General features: G+C 50.7%; 1 protein-coding gene across 1 annotated transcript in view; it reads right to left on the bottom strand.

Moving 5' to 3' along the window:
• Nucleotides 1–19954, bottom strand: part of Ck (unconventional myosin-VIIa ck) — a 156237-nt gene that overhangs the window by 69623 nt on the left and 66660 nt on the right. The window contains exons 2-4 of the mRNA XM_077698866.1: nt 15518–15575; nt 10798–10911; nt 10342–10488 (exon numbers count right to left, since the gene is read on the bottom strand). Coding sequence (XP_077554992.1) covers nt 10342–10488; nt 10798–10911; nt 15518–15535 — 279 coding nt within the window. The 5' untranslated portion in view covers nt 15536–15575. The remainder of the gene's footprint in view (nt 1–10341; nt 10489–10797; nt 10912–15517; nt 15576–19954) is intronic.

The following is a 19954-nucleotide window of genomic DNA, read 5'->3' as shown; positions in this document are numbered from 1 at the left end:
CAAATACGACAGTGACGTGCAGGTCCCACCGAAGCAACCATACACTGGAAGCAATGTGCCACAGGGTGGCGTGAACAAAGAGCTTGCCTGTACATTTCAACGCATCAAACTTTGGACTCTTAACTTGTTAAAAAGGAAGATTGCAATCATGAATGAGGGACAAGCAGCAGCAGTGCTGAATGTTTTTGGAGTATATATTCTGATCCTCCTTGAAGTTAGTTCATGAAAACTATTTTTTTTTCTTCATTAGCTTGCTTTCTTTGCCTTAGTTGCCCTGAGACAGGGATGGAGCTGCCAAGAAAATAAGCTTTGGAGCATACTGGCTACTAAGTCTAAAAAAATTATTTACTGATTATTTAGAACTTGTTTAACTGCAGAAGGGAGCACCCTTTTACGAGGCCTATTCGGACACAAAAAAAAGTTGGGCTAGAATTGGCACGTGCTGGAAAGTGAAAAGCGCACAGTAAAAAAGGCAGGAGCACAAAAAAGCACACAAATCACCAAGTAACACACAAAGTGTTTGCTCCTTCCTCTCGTACTGCTACTGTGCACTTTTTAATTTGCGCCTTCGGGACAAATCATGATTTGCAATTAAGTATGCAAACTTTTGGTCAGTGCCAGAGAATATAATTTAAGGATCCTGCGAACTAACCTGGGTGATTGCCTAAAACTAATCAGTAAATAATTTTTTTAGACTTAGCAACCAATATGCTTCAAAGCATATTTTCTTGGCAGCTCAGACTTGAGAAGCCTGAGCTACTGCATAAGAAAATACCAAAGACAGCACCTAGGCCATCACCTAGACCATACACGCGGCCTTCGGCAAATGATAAAAAACAACATACATTTACTGTTCTTTGAAAATATTTTTTTTGTTTAGAAAGACACAATGTTCATATATCATTACCGCTACCAATGTCATTACTCAGGTGGGTTGTGACGCGGCGTTCGGCGTGTGCCGTCGGCAAAAAGAGCTAACAACCCCTTGGGGCGCGAGGGAGGCTTCACCGCGGGGCTTCACTGCCACGTGGGACACGTGGTGGGGTATTTTGAAACACAAGCGGAACTACGCAGAGCTCGTCTCGGATGACTCCCAACGTGATGCTACTAAGTTTTGTGGGACAAATCTGTGCGAGACAAACCAGATTCACTTCACCTTACAAATCTAAAATATATATATATATATATATATATATATATTTCTGTCCCACCGAAAGAACTCCCAAAGAGAGAAGAAAAGTTACCGAAGTGTTTGGTGCGATGTTTACTGTCCATTTTTTTTTTTTCAATCAATTCATGTGTTGGAAAAGTGGAGAGAAAGCTGAGCTAGCTTCGTCCAGGGGCGGAATTCTAGTGTTTTGTCCGTTTTGTGTCCATTTCAAAAGTGTCCGTTTTGAGCAAGCCCTCATTGGCTATAAAAGCGTACAGCCGGATATGATGCCTTGCAAGCTCGGCGGAGCCATGAGCCACGGCTTATTGTCAGAGCAGAAGATTTGGAGCAAAGGATTTTTCGTCGCCTTGTTGGTTCGCTGTTGAACAAACACATAAAAGATAGTATAAAATAGGTTTAGTCGTTTAAAGGGACACTGAAGTGAATTTGTCAAGCTCCCGTTTTTGCTTGCACTGCGTAGACTGGCTCAAATTAGCACACTTTTCATCGTTTATTCGGTTGACAAATCGGTAATTATTTTACAAAGCGCGAAAGAAGAAAAAATACCATGCGCGGTTTGCGGCGGCCGCACCAACTAAAGCTGTGACGTTAGGAGGAGCGGGCACCGTGATTGGACGATGCCCAAGCTTCAACCAAACAAGTTTCGGTTTCGGTTTCGGTTCTGTAAATCACAACCGTTGGCGTTGTTGGATGGGCATTCTCAATAACTCAGTAATCATCGTACCGCGCTTCTGCCATGTTGTCAGCTGTAAAAATGCATAAAGATAAGCCTCCTAGGACGGATTGGAATCGTAGCATTCACTAGCCGAAACCTACGCAGTGCATGAACGCCCTCCGCGTACCCGCAGACGCCCAAATGTCATGCGCTTTTCCCCCATATTTGGAGCTTGCCTCCCTCATGCCTGTGTCGTAAAAAGCGTGTTCGCACCAGGCCAAGGGTCTGTTCATTCTGGCCTGTGCCCACTGCCTGCAAGCAGTCGGTGCTTATGGCAACAGCACGCCAACGAGAACTCGCTAGCGCGCCAGTGCCAGCCTGCGCGCGTTTTGTGAAATAGTTCGTGGAGCCATGAACGTTGCGGCCCAAAAAAAGGTGAACTCAATATAGAAAACGAAAAAGTTAACTTACAAAAAAAAAAAAAAAAAAAGCACGTACCCGCGGGGATTCGAACTCTTGACTTGCAAAATACTTGCGGGGCATACCTATTTTTTTATAGCAACCCAGACCGCACGGCCACGGAGATGGCTCCGCTGGTGTTGGTAATATAGGCTATATATTGTCACGAAGCCAAGGACGACGCAGTTGTCTTGCAGGAGAAACAAGTTTATTGGAGCGAACTTGTGCTCCCCTAACAACTCAAAAGAATACAGAGGCGGCGAAGCAGCGGTCAACAAAGTGACTTGCGTCAGCGAGCGTCGCAGAATCGAATGCTCCGGCGTCCGCACTGCAGGCTTTTTATCTTTCGGCGCGCGTGGTTCTCGAAACGTCGATTCACATCGAGAACATAGTAGATCCAAGAAGATTATTCTGGGCTGTTCACGTTAGATCGGAATGCTCTCCCTATCACGACAGATAACACATGCGGCACAGAAAGAAAGAATGGAACACGCGCTTCCCTTGGCGCAGAGATAACACAGACCGGCGCAGCCGGGCGGTAAAAGCAAAACACAAATAAACAAACCCAATGTATGGTTCGCGGCATTACCCCCCCTCTAAGAGTGCATCGACCCGATGCTAACATAAGCGACAGTCCGAACAAATGAAAATAAAAGTTCGTCATCGTCCGTAGAAAGGTTTTAAGCGAACCACGTGGACGACTTCAGGCCGCGTGCGTCGTCGTGATGTGCCGGAGTCACCATCGGGGATCACTTCGTAGGTAAGTTGGCCAACACGTCGTAGAATCTTGTAGGGTCCAAAATACCGTCGCAGGAGCTTCTCACTGAGTCCGCGTCGTCGGATGGGAGTCCAAACCCACACACGATCCCCTGGTTGGTACTCGGCGTCTCGGCGTCGGAGGTTGTAGCGGCCCGCATCCACCAGCTGCTGGTCCGTTATACGAACTCGAGCGAGCTGGCGGGCCTCCTCCGCACGTTGAAGATATCCGTGGACGTCGGCGTTGAGGTCGTCGTCTTCTACGTGCGGAAGCATGGCGTCGAGCATCGTAGTTGGCCTTCTACCGTAGACAAGCTCGAACGGCGTCAGCTGCGTCGTCTCCTGGATAGCCGTGTTGTACGCAAACGTGACATACGGGAGCACTTCGTCCCAAGTCTTATGTTCAACGTCAACGTACATTGACAGCATATCTGCGATTGTCTTGTTCAAACGTTCTGTTAGTCCGTTCGTTTGGGGGTGGTACGCCGTCGTTCTTCGGTGATCCGTGTTGCTGTAGCGTAATACTCCTTGCATCAGCTCCGCAGTAAATGCCGTTCCGCGGTCGGTGATTAGGACTTCCGGGGCTCCATGTCGCAGCACAACTTGGCTTATAAAGAACTTTGCCACTTCTTGTGCAGTCCCCCTCGGAAGAGCGGCGGTCTCTGCGTAGCGCGTCATGTAGTCTGTCGCTACGACAATCCACTTGTTCTGTGATCGTGACGTAGGGAACGGGCCTAAAAGGTCCATTCCAATCTGTTGAAATGGTCTCGATGGGACGGCGATCGGTTGCAGAAGTCCGGCGGGTCTTGTCGGCGGCGTTTTTCGTCGTTGGCAGTCACGGCAGCTCCGGACGTAGTGGGTGACGTCAGAGGTAAGGCCGGGCCAGTAGTACCTCGCCTTGATTTTTCCAATAGTGCGCGCTGTGCCGAGATGTCCGGAAGACGGGTCGTCGTGGCACGCTTCCAAAATTTCGTCACGAAGGTCCGCGGGGATGACGAGAAGGTAATTCGCTCTTGTTGCGGTGCTGAAATTCTTCTTCACGAGGACGGAGTTTCTCAGGCTGAATGCTGGTAAGCTGCGTTTGAAGGTCCTAGGAACGGCAACGTTGCATCCCTCGAGGTACTCGATTATGACGCGTAAGTCGGGGTCGGCACGCTGCTGGGCGGCTAGGTCGCTCTCCGTCACGATCCCGAAGAACGCGCTGTCTTCGTCAGCGTCTTGTGGTGGTGGGTCGACGGGGGCGCGGGACAGGCTGTCGGCGTCGGAGTGTTTCCTGCCGGATTTATAAACGACTGTAACGTCGAACTCCTGCAGGCGCAAGCTCCACCGCCCAAGACGGCCAGAGGGGTCCTTCAAATTGGCGAGCCAACACAGCGCATGGTGGTCTGTTACAACCTTGAATGGCCTTCCATACACGTATGGGCGAAATTTTGAAATCGCCCATATAATAGCCAGGCACTCTTTCTCAGAGGCAGAATAGTTTTTCTCCTCCTTCGACAGACCACGGCTGGCATAGGCGATTACCCTTTCGCAGCCGCTTTGCTTTTGGACAAGGACGGCACCCAAGCCTATATCACTGGCGTCCGTGTGCATTTCCGTTTCGGCATTTTCGTCGAAATGAGCGAGCACGGGCGGTCTTTGCAGGCGTTTTTGCAGCTCGCAGAATGCTTTTTCTTGGTCGTTTTCCCAGCTAAAAGGGGTGCTATCTTTCGTCAAGCGCGTGAGTGGCTCTGCAATGCGTGCGAAGTTTGCGACGAAGCGCCGGTAGTATGCGCACAGCCCGAGAAATCTTCGCACGCCCTTCTTGTCTTTCGGCCTTGGGAAGTTCGCAATGGCTGAAGTTTTTGCCGGGTCAGGTAGGACTCCCGCGGCGTTGACGACGTGGCCCAAGAACTTGAGTTCCCCGTATGCGAAACGGCACTTTTCAGGCTTCAGTGTCAACCCCGACGTACGAATGGCCTCGAGTACAGACTCCAACCTTGCAAGGTGTTCGTCGAAAGTCCGGGCGAATACCACTACGTCGTCGAGGTATACGAGGCAGGTGTGCCACTTAAGGCCAGCTAGCACAGTGTCCATGACTCTTTGAAACGTCGCTGGTGCTGTGCACAGCCCAAACGGCATCACCTTGAACTCGTATAGGCCGTCTGGGGTTATAAATGCAGTCTTCTCTCGGTCTCTCTCGTCCACTTCAATTTGCCAGTAGCCGGTCTTCAGGTCCATCGATGAGAAGTACTTCGCGTGGCAGAGGTGGTCGAGGGCGTCGTCGATTCGGGGGAGGGGGTACACGTCCTTTTTCGTGATTTTGTTCAGTCGCCGGTAGTCAACACAAAACCTTAATGTGCAGTCTTTTTTCTTTACGAGTACGACGGGCGCAGCCCAGGGGCTTTTCGAGGGCTGTATAATGTCGTCGCTGAGCATGTCGTCGACTTGAGTCCGGATGGCTTCCCGTTCGTGTGAAGAGACGCGGTACGGTGACTGTCGGGTGGGTCGGGCTCCATCTTCGGTTATTATTCGGTGCTTCGCTAGAGGGGTCTGACGTAGTTTTGCGCTCGACGAAAAACATTCGCTATAGCGACGCAGCAAAGCCGATAACTTGTTCCGTTGTTCTTGCGGTAGCGCCGGATTCACGTCGAAAGGCTGCGGGAGCTTGAAGGTTTCAACGGGTGTGCGCTCAAAGTCGGCGACCGCGATCACGTCACTTGCTTCTTGCGCTTCTTCGAGGAATGCAATTGCCGCGCCCTTGTTTAAATGCTGGTACTCCTCGGTGAAATTCGTAACCAAAATGTGGGATTGGTGTTCCTTGAAGCGCGCAATGCCTCTTGCGACCGACACACCACGGTTGAGAAGCACCCTTTGATCGGTGTCTACGATAGCGTCGACGTCAGGAGCAGCATCTTCACAGTAGACTGCGACCATCAAGCTTGCGCGGGGTGGCAGGGTGACGTGATCATCGGCGATCCTTACAGCTGCACGGATTTCGGGGTTCGATTCCGGCGTCATGGAGTGGTCGGAGGAAAAAGTTATCGACTTCGTCTGCAGATCGATTATTGCGCCGTTGTCCGTCAAAAAGTCCATTCCGAGAATTACGTCGCGGGAGCAGTTTGGCAAAACGACGAACACCGCAGGGTACGTCGTGCCGTCTATGGTGACGCGCGATGTGCACGTTCCACTTGGCGTCACGAGGTGGCCTCCTGCTGTGCGTATGTGCGGACCGTCCCATCTGGTCATAACTTTCTTCAGTTTAGACGCAAATGGTCCGCTCAACACGGAGTAGTCGGCTCCCGTGTCTACGAGGGCGACTACATCAAAGCCGTCGATGGACACCTTGACGTCGGATGCCGCCTTCCTCGAGTTCCGGGTGCGTCGGGGCGTCGCATCTCGGCTTGTGCGTGTTGACGGTCGGGCACTGTGCGTCGTCGTTGTCATCGTCTTCTCAGCGGACGTCTCGGTCCGGTCGGGTGCGCGTCGCGGCGTATAGCTGTCGTCGTGTACGGGAGTCTCGTCAGGTCTGGGCCGGGTCGTCGGGATGAGGGCATGTTGTGAGTCACTGTCTTCCGCGAGTCGTTGCGTCGTTGGAGGGTTTTCATTTTTCCGCGATCGTGCAACTTTACCTCCAGAAGTTGCATCTTTTAGTTTCCCCCACGTGGGCTGGGGGACCTTCCACGTGAGAACTCAGCATTGCTACGGCGGTTCGGCGACTGGTATGGGTAGGGTGACGGCGAACGGTTGAAACGGGCTGGTCGACGGCTGGTGTTGGACAGGTACTCTTCGATCTCCGATGGGCGCTGGCCAGTTCGGGGGCGGGGTGCGTCGACGGAGAACCCTCGCAAACCGAGCCTCCTGTAGGGGCAGCGACGGTAGACGTGGTCGGCCTCTCCGCAGTGGTAGCACAGCGGACGATTGTCGGACGTTCGCCACACGTCGGTCTTCCTTGGGGCAGGGGGTTGCGCCGCAGGTGGTCGGGCCGGCGAGAGGGGACGACGGTACGGAGCCTCGTGACGATAGGGTGCAGGTGGGCGAGGGCGATGTACAGCAGCCGCGTAGGTCATGGCTTGCGGCTCGCGAGGTGCTACTGGCGTCGTTGAAGTTCCCAGCGCTTGCTGCACTTCTTCTCTAATGACGTCGGTAAGAGAAGCGACTTGTGGTTGCGGCGGCGTCGGGAGCAGTTTCCGCAGCTCCTCCCTCACTATTTCGCGGATAGTGTCGCGTAGTGAGTCGGAGTTGATAGCGCTGGCACCAAGCGTCTCCGAAACCAGCGCATTGATTGGGCGGTCGTACTGCCTCGTTCGGATTTCGAGCGTCTTCTCCATCGCGGCGGCCTCAGACGCGAATTCGGACACGGTCTTGGGGGGGTTGCGAACAAGGCACGCGAAGAGCTCTTGCTTCACACCTCGCATCAGAAACCGTAGTTTCTTTTCTTCCGTCATTCCTGGGTCCGCACGGCGGAAAAGTCGCTTCATTTCCTCGACGAAGATTACGACTCCTTCGTTCGGGTGTTGCGTTCGAGTTTCCAGTAAAATCGCAGCTCGTTCTTTTCTCACCACGGTCGTGAAGGTCTTAAGGAACTCGCTTTTGAATTGCGTCCAGTCGGTCAAGGCGCTCTCGTGGTTTTCAAACCAAGTTCGGGCTGCATCCTCCAAGTAAAAGAAAACATGCCGGAAGGTTTCTTCATCGTCCCACCTGTTGAAGATCCGCACGCGCTCCAGCTTCTCCAACCATTCCTCTGGATCTTCAGCGGGGGCTCCTCGGAACGATGGCGGTTCCCGGGGCTGCTGCAGCATGATTGGCGACGTTGTTTCTTGTACCATGGTGTTGGTTGCAGCGTTCCTTTTCTTGGGCCCTTCTGGCATCAAACCGAACTCGGGCGGTAAATCTTGCAGGCGGGGGCTGGCTCTTGTTGGACTGGCTTGGCGGCTTTTCGAGGTTGTAGTGGGCATGAAGGGTGCGTACCCAGCACCTCCACCAGATGTCACGAAGCCAAGGACGACGCAGTTGTCTTGCAGGAGAAACAAGTTTATTGGAGCGAACTTGTGCTCCCCTAACAACTCAAAAGAATACAGAGGCGGCGAAGCAGCGGTCAACAAAGTGACTTGCGTCAGCGAGCGTCGCAGAATCGAATGCTCCGGCGTCCGCACTGCAGGCTTTTTATCTTTCGGCGCGCGTGGTTCTCGAAACGTCGATTCACATCGAGAACATAGTAGATCCAAGAAGATTATTCTGGGCTGTTCACGTTAGATTGGAATGCTCTCCCTATCACGACAGATAACACATGCGGCACAGAAAGAAAGAATGGAACACGCGCTTCCCTTGGCGCAGAGATAACACAGACCGGCGCAGCCGGGCGGTAAAAGCAAAACACAAATAAACAAACCCAATGTATGGTTCGCGGCAATATTGTACAACCAGTTTACACTTTTCTTTAGTTTTGGCATTTCAAGCAGCTTAGGTGACTATTTGTTGTATTACGCTCGTGCAGTAAGCGTCGCCCGAGTTTCCACAATAGCTCACGTCTAGCAATTGCATTTCGTAGACGGAAAAGCGTTCGCAGATGCGTAGTCGTGCTGCTGACCGCTGTGCTTGTTCGCCCAGCGCAAAAAAGTGCTTCCCGCACCCTAGTTTTACGCTGTACGGTAAAAATATCAGTTGATTTTATTTCCTTAGTACCTATATTGACTTCGCTGACTCTTCTCCCGCCTTCAAGAGGCCTTATATTTTCCTACTGGCATACCAGTCAGCGAAGCGTCGCATGTGCGCTTGTGCAGCGCTTTTGTGAAGCGACCTTGACTTGGAGCTAGATACAGTGTACAAACTAACCAAGTGAACAAAGGCAAATTTTACCATTCACAAACGTGTCCTGGCTTCGTTTCAACTGAGCGAACGAATTGCGACGACCCGTCGGCGGCCGGCGGACGAAACGCTGGGCCGACTGACTCTGTCTGAAGGCCGGGGAGCCGTGCAGTAGCGCAGCCAATTGCCAGCTCATCCCCTCCTGACGTCACACGAAAACGCCGCAGAAAATGGGCGAGCGTAAAGAGAGGAGGACAGCATTTTCGAATTAATTTTTCTACTAAATAAAATCGCGTAAACGCGCCCAGGGTGGTCGAAACATGCCCTGGGGACTCCGGACTACAATTTGCGCAAGTAATCCCGCAATGTTTACATATCACTTCAGTGTCCCTTTAAAGCGTGTGTTTACAAGAACAGTTGCGCAAATGTCAACCCAAAGCGCGCCTACAACTGGAAGTACGTCACAATAAAACGGACGCGAAACAGACGTTTCTAAAACGGACAAACACGAGAATACCGCCCCAGGATTGAGGACTGCATATTAATACTTTGCCAACAATATGCATGTCTATCCTCCTCCTCCTCCTCCTCAGGTCCGTATAACCACTTAGCGCATGATTTACCCAAGAGAGGATTGGCCAAGAAGCAAGAACGAAATACTGCTCGCTTGCAAGCCTTGCCAAGCTAAACTTTGTGTAAAACTGCTGAAGCCGAATTCGCAGAATGCCTGAGTGGCCGTCACTCAATTTACTTCACAGAAACGCCGACCGTGTCTAAAAAGCGTTGAATGTCCCGCCGCCCACCAAACCACTCCTCATTTGCGGCAAACGAAAGAAAGCGTTACAATTTTCTTAATTTTCGTCCGCTAATAACCGAAAGCAGCCGAACGAGGGAAGGGAACACTCATGAGCGCGCGTTGGCCGGCATCCCAAGGTCGCGCTTGTGACGGGACGGGAAACCGAAGGGCGAGGGTGGCTGTAACGGTTCGTTTCCCCGTCAGCCCACGTATATATATATACTCGAAGTATCCGCATACCGCACGGCATGCAATGAACACAGGATCGGTAGGAACGTTGCCAGTTGTAACATGAGGAAAGGTAGACATCTTGCTGGTGCCGTGAAGCGCGCTTCAGCGAAGGTGAAGGACTAAAATACATCCACACTCACCGCGCACTCAAACACAGAACACTGCAGAGGGTACAGGTTTTAAAGGAATAATTTTTGACCGCATCCCGCTAAACCGGTAGCGTTGCCAGTCATACTTTGATTCGTTCGATATGAGGAAGGCCTAGAACCCTGCTCCATCGGGCCATGCTAAGCACTTAAACAGTGCTTGATCTTCCTTTATGCCCCCGCGATTCCGATTACAGTTCTCTGAGCGAACTTTGAGCGACCATAACAGATTTGCGAGGACTCCTCCAACCTACCGAATGTTTCGTACATCCTGAAGGCTTATGTTCGCGAAAACGCCTTCCTACCTGCCCCTCTGTAATATACTCAACAGGCCACTCACGTAGATGAGGTTCTCGTTGTAGCGGATGAGCAGGTTCCTGAGAATGCCGGCTTCGTGGAGGTCCCCCAGGGAGATCATGTCCTCCACGCCCTGGATGGACGTCGGGTGCATCGCCTTGATGCGTCGCTCCGGAGTCAGCCATTGCTCCTGCGTCGACAGCAGCGGCGAAACTTTACGGACCCAACTAGCGGCCCTACGCTAATTAAGCTACGCTTTTATTTAGTGACGTTAGACCCAACAAAATGTCCTTTCGCGCGCACAGCGGTCAATTACCCGTTGCGCGTACACGGAAGTAATACCCCGAGGTGGTGATGCGTCAATGAACACAAAGGCAGGCCGCCAAGCTGGGCCAGAAATAACTTCCCTCGTTGGGATTACGGTGTTACACAAGTCGCTCAATCGCCAGAGCGACCCTGCGGGCGGCTGCCACCTTGACCGAGCGCACATGACACGCACCTTTCCGTCGTCGTCGATGACCTGTATCCTTCTGCCCTCGGCCGAGGCGACCCTGGCGCCGATGGCGACGTCAAACTCCCGCTTCGCCTGCGGCTCTATCCAGATGTAGTCGCCCTGCAAAGAAGCCATAGAACGTGGTGGGGCCATATCCTGACTGAGTGCATGGCATAGGCAGGCGGCTGTAATTCACCACCGCAACCGGGCATCCCTCTGGCGCGATTTAACGAATGGGGGCTATGACAAGCTGAAATTGAAAATGGTTAATTAGGGCGTCTCCTTGCTTAAAGCCTGGTTAACAGTATCCAACTTCACCAGGTTTAATCATATAATCTGAAGTGAGAACACGGAGGCAACACGGAGTTAAATGTTTAATCATATAATCTGAAGTGTGAACACGGAGGCAACACGGAGTTAAATTGTGTTTAACTGACTTCACACAAAATGCAGCTCGAAAGCGGTACTCGAGATTTTTCTTCGCAATAGTCAGCTCTCAAGTCTGCTACCGTTAACTCCCCCCACCCTTTATTTTTCCTGCTCAAACGACGACAGCGGCCAACTCCAACGGCCTAATGTGTCATATTTTCAGAGCTCACTTAGCGATCACGAAAAAAAAAAAAAAAAAGCGGTAAACGCAGAATGTAGCGTTAGAGCGAAAGTATCTAAACGTTGTACAAGACCCTTTTCACTTTAAAACACTACTACCTCCAATATCAATATAGGAAGTCCCAGCAGAATAAGGAAAGCAAATTAGAAAAAGTACTGCGAGACAGCACCGCCGGCACATTGCTGTGTGTGTGTGTGTGTGTGTGTGTGTGTGTGCGCGTGTGTGCGTGCGTGCGTGCGTGCGAGATAGAGAGAGAGAGAGATAGATAGATAGAGAGAGAGAGAGAGAGAGAGAGAGAGAGAGAGAGAGAGAGAGAGAGAGAGAGAGAGAGAGAGAGAGAGAGGGAGAGGGAGAGAGAGAGAGAGAGTAGTTTAATGATGCTGAAGAGGTTTGGCCAGCAGAGAGCCTAAAATGCCACGTAAGGTGAAAAATGAGACAAGTGAGTGAGTGAAAACTTCAAGACGAGGTTTAGGCGCTGATGATTGGGCACCCCACCGGTGAGGGGCCCCCTCTAGTGTAATATATTACATAGTGTAATATGTATATATATATATATATATATATATATATATATATATATATATATATATATATATATATATATATATATATATATATATATATATATATATATATATATATATATATATATATATATATATATATATATATATATATATATATATAAACCTGAACGAACAGAATTGAACTCTGGAGAGTTCGTTTGTTCTAAACAAATGGTAAAACACGCACTTGAAAATGTTCGCTGTCGGGTTCAGCAGAGTTCTGCATACCGCGCAGTAACCACACGGGAGTGCAGCATCTTCAGCACTAACATAGCAAACATACTAAACACACATACAGGAAGTGTTTCCTTCTACCAACTTCTACGCCCAGCAGAACTTGAATGTTGAAATACGAGCAATACTTCTTCACCTCAAGCACCATGCTGTTCACTCAAAGCAGCATGCATACGCCTCGCACGTACGCAATCAAGGCACAAAGACAAGACAACATATTTGTCCCACCACCAACTGCTTTGAATTAGCTATACAGCCTGCCCTTTCGTCTCTTCAACGATACGGGTATATACTAACCGCATACCTTGGTGGCGCCGCATACCTCTCCACCTTGGCGGCGCGCCAGTTTACTCCAGCCGTTATCGTTCCATCTGCGCTATTGTATACTCAATGCTAGGCAAATGGTGTTGGTCGAAGGACGAAACCGAGCTCCCAGGACTGGTGCGAGCTTGCCTGTGGGACGCTGGATTCGAGGCCCTGCTGTGTCAACGGTACTTTTACGAGTTAAAACTTACAAAAAAATAATAATAAGGAAACGAGAACGACTAGACCGTAATGAGGGACAGAGTTCCTAGAACTAAATCGGGACACTCGGTATCTCTGCAAGGACTCGAGCGTTCCTTCGGTTGACGTAACCTCTACATCGTACACGCACGCCACGAGTAACGTGTCGTTACGTTGCAAGCTGCCTTCATAGGCAACAAACGGACTACGTTGGCACGGTACCCCAAACGTGCTTCTATTACGTGTAGCTAGTCTGTTTACTCCGTTCTGTTTGCCATGTTTGAACTCCCATCGATGGAGCTGTAGTAGCCTGGACACCCTATAGTATACGTTAAATAATCCGCGAGACCGTTTGAAACAGTAGCCGTGATAATCTACTAATCTATAGCCGGTTAATCAGTGCGAATGCATGAAGGTGACCCTGTGCTGAGGTAGGGTCGACAGATAGGTCCACATCTCTACACGGTTTTGTTTCGGCACGTTCCGTTCCAAATATGAAAAGTGTTTCACGTCAGAAAGCAGCCCGCGCGTCATAACCATGAACGTCGACTTAAAATCAACCATGTCCACCATGTATGCCCTAACATCGCCTTTAGCCCACTTCACACTAGCTGAAACAAATCAAGTTACGCACTCATTCATATTTTCAACAATTTTCCTTTCATAAGCGAAATTAATATGACGTGGAACGCTATAGTGCCAAGTGGTCGGGGAGCCGACTTAGAGGTGTGATATTATATATATATATATATATATATATATATATATATATATATATATATATATATATATATATATATATATATATATACACGCACACACACATACACACTATGCTATCGTTATCGCGACAACTATTTGTTTTTCTACCTTCGGTGCCTTTCCGCGCGCCACATCCACGCAGGGAGCGGTGCCCCTGAAATGGTAAATAGCCTGCAGAGCGGACCGACTGCTTGAGCGTGAACGCGAAAGAAAGTTCGTGCAGAAGGAGCACATCGTGAGTGTTTTGCATGCGCCGCAAAGGGGCGGCCTGCGTTCGCGGCCTGAATTTCACCTTCGCTTTCCACCGTCGGCACCGACAACGATCGAAGCTTAGCCCAGACTGCGGCGTCGCCCTAATCTTGGCGGTTACAAGGGCACCAACCCGCTCACAGCACATCCGGCCATGCGTGACGTTCCCGAACACTACCCAACCCACAGGCAAAGCGAAACAGCGTCGGCGGCGACGAGATCTACACCTCTCTCCGCGATTTCAGAGCTAAAGCTCGATGTTAATTTGTACACCATTCTCAACGTACGCGCTTTAAAACCAAACCAAGCCAGGTCTTAACGCTGATTGTACAACGTTGCATGACTTGAATCACAGACCAGTGCGTGCGTGCGTGTGTGCGTGCGTGTGTGCGTGCGTGCGTGCGTGCGTGCGTGCGTGCGTGCGCGCACGCACTGATCTGTGATTCAAGTCATGCAACTTTGTACAATCAGCGTTAAGATTTCGCCAATTCCTGGTTATAATTAATTAAAATGAATACGCTGCTCTTGTTGCCGAGTTGACGCTCTTTTTATCGCACAAATTTATTTCCAGTGGCTTCGGTGGTTATATCAAAGAACTGCGTTTTTTTCTCTCTCTTAACTATCCTTTCAGGACTGCCTTTTGGAACTGACCTGCGGAGATGAACCTTTGTCTTAAACCTACACTCTTAAACAAAAGGTCGTGGGACTTGCTAACAGCATACTAACCAGTTACTTGTCGCAGTATCCGTACTTCGTGCTTTTACTAACTTTTACGATCCAATAATCGCCGCCACCACCACTGCATGTCATGAAATAGATATATCTCTAGAACTGAAATGGCTGCCAGAGATAAAGCAAACGGTGCTTTCGCAGAGTTCTTTGGCTAGACGGACATCGCTTATATGAGTATATCTAGCGACAAAATAATTACACATCTCCCGCCGGTAATGAGGCTGCCCATGCCGCTGCCGGCGCGAATGTACACCGGGCCGTTATCCAACATCGCCTGCTGCTCCCAAACAGAACCCACGGCCGCTCGATGGAAACAAGGTTGTTTCCATCGAGCGGCTGTGCAGGACCTCTCGTAAAATATGGAGATACCCTGGCCCACTATCGCCAGAGCAGAAGAATATACCCGGCTCCACATCCCGAGTTACCGAGACAGGATGCCACCAGCCTCCGAAGAATACAAACAAACTCCTATCCTCATCGCACCCTTCTTCATGCCATCTATCCCACCCTATACCGGGCCACCTGTAATTTCTGTCTCTTTCCCGGTACCCTATACCATCAAGTATGGGAGTGCGGACAAACCCAAGGCCTAACCCCCACCCTTCCCCCTCTTAAGAGCAGTGGGTGGCCTGCCTGACAAGTCCGGCCCTGGGACCCGCGCATACTGCCAGCCAAGGCCAGGGCATCCCGGACTAGGGACGCCCTCCACTGGGCCATTGCCCTAGCAGCAGCACCAGCACTCATGAAATAAAATTTATTCCTCCTCTTCCTCCTCCTCTCATTAACTTTTTATTGGGCTACAAGGGAGGAAGTTGTATTTCCGTATCGGCGGCAGTCATTGTTCATAACCTTTCCTTCGTCGGTTTTCAAACAAGCCTGGCGCTCCGTTCAAAAGGAGGACAAACTTAACGTACGAGTGAAATTTTCCCGCATACTTTCATGTGGTACACGAGCGTTATCGATGCACGGTTGCATGGACTTCCTTTCCTCTTTCACATCTTTTAAGCGCTGAACACTGCAGGTGTAAATGGAAACTGAGCACACAGAAGGGAGAAATCGCTGCACTCACCCGCGTAACTATGACCATCTTGGCAGGAGGAGTTCAGCATCAAAGCTTGAAGTCCTGCCTGGAAGGAGAGAAGAGAGCAGGGACGGGTTGTTAGCCACTCCATTCGGGAAACCACGCACAGGTAAACGCGTAAACGCAGCACCGTATACGCAATACAAAAATTACGAGGGGGAAAGCAAGACCGAAGAATAAAAACACCGGGAAAATTAGTGCTGCTATTATTGATGTGCGTCAGCAGGTCGACGAAATGCGAGGCGGCATTTTCCGTTTGGCTTTCAGCCTTACTGCAGACGCGCAACGCTCGCCTCTGCTTTTTCCTGCGCAGCTTCATAGCCCATCCCTCGAAATGGGCGACCGTCGCCGCTTCGTTCGAGTCGATACCCGAAAAACGCATAGCGCGAAGAGAACTGAAATGGACATCGGAGCGAATTTGTCGAACCCTTATTTGAGGCTTCATTGTGTACTGTATGGTCCTTTCAGGAATCAGGTTTTGAGTGCATAATGCTAATCGGAATGCACAAGTCCATATCCCGCTATAAATTCCACCCATCATGACCGGCATTTTAACTCCTTACTTTCCCTACTTCTCTGCGCGTCTCGCGCTTCTGCTCAAACGAATCGCCGTTACTAGCGGCCTCTTCCGCCGTTGGGTGCGGCATCCGAGCCTGCCCGAGCCCCGGGCCTACTGCACCCCACAGGCTTGTCAAACGTCGTCGACGTACTGGCGTACGACTCGCTGAGGGGCCAGTTCCGCTTCAAGCTGTCTCACGGCCCCGGAACGGAGTGGCCGCGGCCAGTGCCGACGACCGCGTCTACGTCATCGGAGGCATGGCCTGCCTGACCGGCGCGTCGGTGGACGACGTGGATGTCTACCACCGGCAGAGGCTCACCTTCCTGAATTGCGAGTGTAAGCCATGCCATCCTGTGTTTGACTATCAAAATCTTGAACCGTTGGTTTCTCCGTGTAGTGCGTAGAAGAAGGGAAGGCACCAAGCGCCCTTAGCGGCTGCCTTGTGAACTACTACAGTGACGTCGCACTTCACGGCAAACATTATTAGCGCTTTGTTCACACACAGGACACACGATAAACATGCATGCAATCTGTTAAATATCCCCCTGTGGACTTTCCTTGCGTATGCGTCGTCATAGCCGAGGTCAGCGAACAGGCGGGGATGATGGTGTAGGGATACGACACTTTTGAACGCGATTTTCTCAAGCGGGAGAATGAGTTAAAGGCCCAAAGCACTCAGAAAATGGCCTAGGCATTCTAGACTCTAATCTGGTAAGGCATCTGGTAAGACTCTAATATGGTAAGTAATTACACTGTTACGAATTTTAACTCAGTTGTCAACGCATAATCCGCCCCTCCTACCCCTATTTTCCGCCAAACGCTACCTGAATTCGTTTTATACTTCCTCCATGACTTTCGTTCTCGGCGATAGATCCCAAGTACCAACAACTTATAACTTAAAATTATTGCTTATAAAAGGAAGGCAGAAAAGGAGGACGTTTCATAGCGAGACAAGCTGTAATTGCATGCTGTTAATATGCAGACAAATGTCCGAAACAACACCTTACAAGATAGTGGGCCCAGCTAAACAGATGAAGAGCACGGATTCAAGAGAGAGAGAGAGAGAGAGAGAGAGAGAGAGAGAGAGAGAGAGAGAGAGAGAGAGAGAGAGAGAGAGAGAGAGAGAGAGAGAGAGAGAGAGAGAGAGAGAGAGAGAGAGATTAAAGAAAAACTAAGCATCCAACGTCCACGGGATTTTCCAGCTGCTCGCACTGGGGATAGCATTTCACAACCTCTGCCTGAATCACGACGTAATCAAACGCAACAGATAACGCCGCCGATGGCGAAAACGCGCCCGCATGCGTCAAGATGACGCATCACCGCCGTGCGCGAATCACGTGCACAAAACCGCTCCATGCTAGTCAACCTTAACGGTAAACGGTAACCAGCGGCCTCGTGATTCAGTTCGTTTTGCGCAAGATCGTATCGCCATGGCACATCCATCTTCCCTTAGGCTATATGAATGTTCCCAGGACAACGCAATGTGCACCCACGTACACAAACTAGTAACACAGTCAAAAGAGAGGGTCGATCGAGGCAGGAGCGCTGTCTTTCACTGAGCCAGCATGTGCGAAGATGCGAGGAGCTTTCATCCCACGAAAGCCTTCGGAGACGGAGGGTACCGGAGTCAAAACCCGGTAGGTCGCGAGCGGCTCAATCGACCGAATCACTCAACTATATAACTGGTCACTAACCGTGAGCAACGGTACCGAATTTGGTCATTGCAGTCGATGGAAGCACGATGGCAACAGAATGAGCTGGAACACATGTGGAACTACATTGAAGGTGCATGCAATGGCGGTGCTTCAAATTTTGGAAACAAAATTTTTCTTGTGTGGATGAAAACAGCGACCCAGCGTTCTATTGACTCAAAGGAAGAATGAAAAGAGAAGGAAACGGCTCTTAAAATGTAAGGATTGTTTTCGTTCACGGGAGGGGCGGAAAGGGCCGCAATTTCAACTGAAGCAATACAATGGACCTTGCTGTCGGCCAAAGCAACAGAAAGCGAGAGCTATGGAGACTGCGCTATCCATCTCGCACTCGCTGTCACTTCTTGCGGTCACTGGCCCGTCTTCGCAGACACGACGACGTCATTGAAACACGCGGTTCAATAATCTTCAGCCTCCACCCGGTGGCACACAGGTAGATTGTATCTGTTCCATGCGACGAAAAATATGAATCACACTCTCTCCTTTGTTCGTCTTTTCCTCCGTCGTCGCCACCGCGACCTCGGTGGGTACAAGCAGCAAGCGAGGTTAGCAATCTGCCGCCACGGCCATTCATCGCGCAGCTTCCCAACCACCGCGCGCACCCTTGCCAAGGCGTCCGCCTCTGTGTTCCCGCCGCCACTGGCCGCAATTATTCGACCACGAGTGCGCTCCCGTGGGTCGTCGCTCAGCGCCCGTGAACAAACAATGCGGAGTCCTGGAACGGCGCGTCTGTCCGTCTGCGCGCATACGAGCATTTGCCGTCGGACCATGGTGCGGCGTCATCAGGCAGGCACGGCGGAGACCGGAAGCGACTTCCTGCTGGCCAAAACTTCCGCAGCGAGAGGGTCACCGTTTCGGCGCACAGTACATGCATACGCGCCGCAGAACGACGTTCCGACAGCCGGCTATTGGACTCGGCGCGCGCTGTCGCAATGGCGACAACGGGGGCATCCATGCGTGAAGTCGGGTCGCCGCACGCTGCGCCGCACCATGGGGTCCCGCGAGGGGTCAAAGAAAGTAAAGAGAATCGTAATGGGCGATTCTCCCTCTCCTTCTCCCCTCTCTCATTCACCTCTTTTTTTTTTTTTTTTTTTTTTACCTCTGAGGTGAAGAGAACGAAGTAGAGGAAGAGAAGTGATGCAAGCGGAGAGGAGACCTGCGTGCCAGAAGGGCAGAGGATGAGGAGGCCAGCGGTCGGTCACTCGACGGGAGGGTGGCCTTTCCGCTCTGTGAGAGCGACCAGAGCCCCACACGAGCGGACGCATGAATGTCCCGTCTTTCTGCCTCCTTTTTATGGAGAGCGAGTGCTCATTTCTCTATTTTTGTTTGTTATACAGACATGATGACATCGTGCGACCTCCACGAGAAGAGCATGTAGGCAAATGGGAACTTTATCGCCGCTGTATTTTGATACCACGCCGGCGAGTATCATAAAAAAAGGGCAAAATAATGGCACACAGTGAGGCCCTCGCACGGTCCTTGATGGGCCCACGAATCGGTTCTGACTACCAGGCGGGTTCCGTCGAAGTCTATATAGATGCGACAGTGGGTTGGCGCTTCGCGACCAATTGGTTCCGGCGAACACGCACGTTGCGAGGGCACTGTGAGCGCATGGCAGATATACAAAACAAAAAGATGGTATGGCCACTCGCCTTGACTATTACTAGCCTGTTCATCAACGCCTCGTACACTGCACACAATGAAATACTCCCCCCATTTTCCGACTCGGTTACGCGATGCGCAAAGATATATGAAAAGAATAGACATCCTTGGTCTGCACTATGTATACCTCTAGACAAAAACCGCGCAACCTGTATTTCCGTAGAAGGAGCATCGAGCAGGGCTGCAGAAGTGAAGCTGTGGGTGTGCGTTTGTTGTTGTTGTTGTTGTTGTTGTTGTTCAAGATCCGCCCTGCAAATGAGCAGAAACGAGAGAAAGAGAAGAGCTCAGACCTAGCGTCACAGGCCCCATTTGGCTACTTTAGTTTCTTACTTGCGACCTCCGCAGCCGCTTTGAAATAAAGATCTAATTCCGACTGTATGTACGAGAACAAAAGCTATGCTATATGATCGCTTTTAAAGCGACGCTTTAGTGCCCTCACTGATGCCGCTGTACGCCAACACTCCCTGCAGGAAAGCCAACTTTCTTTGACGATGA

This window comes from Haemaphysalis longicornis, unplaced genomic scaffold (genome assembly GCF_048455015.1).
Source record: "Haemaphysalis longicornis isolate Haplotype H1 unplaced genomic scaffold, Haemaphysalis longicornis Haplotype H1 scaffold_2, whole genome shotgun sequence".
Lineage (NCBI taxonomy): Eukaryota > Metazoa > Arthropoda > Arachnida > Ixodida > Ixodidae > Haemaphysalis > Haemaphysalis longicornis.
Note: the sequence above shows the minus strand (reverse complement) of the source record. Positions and strands in the feature narration are given on the sequence as shown.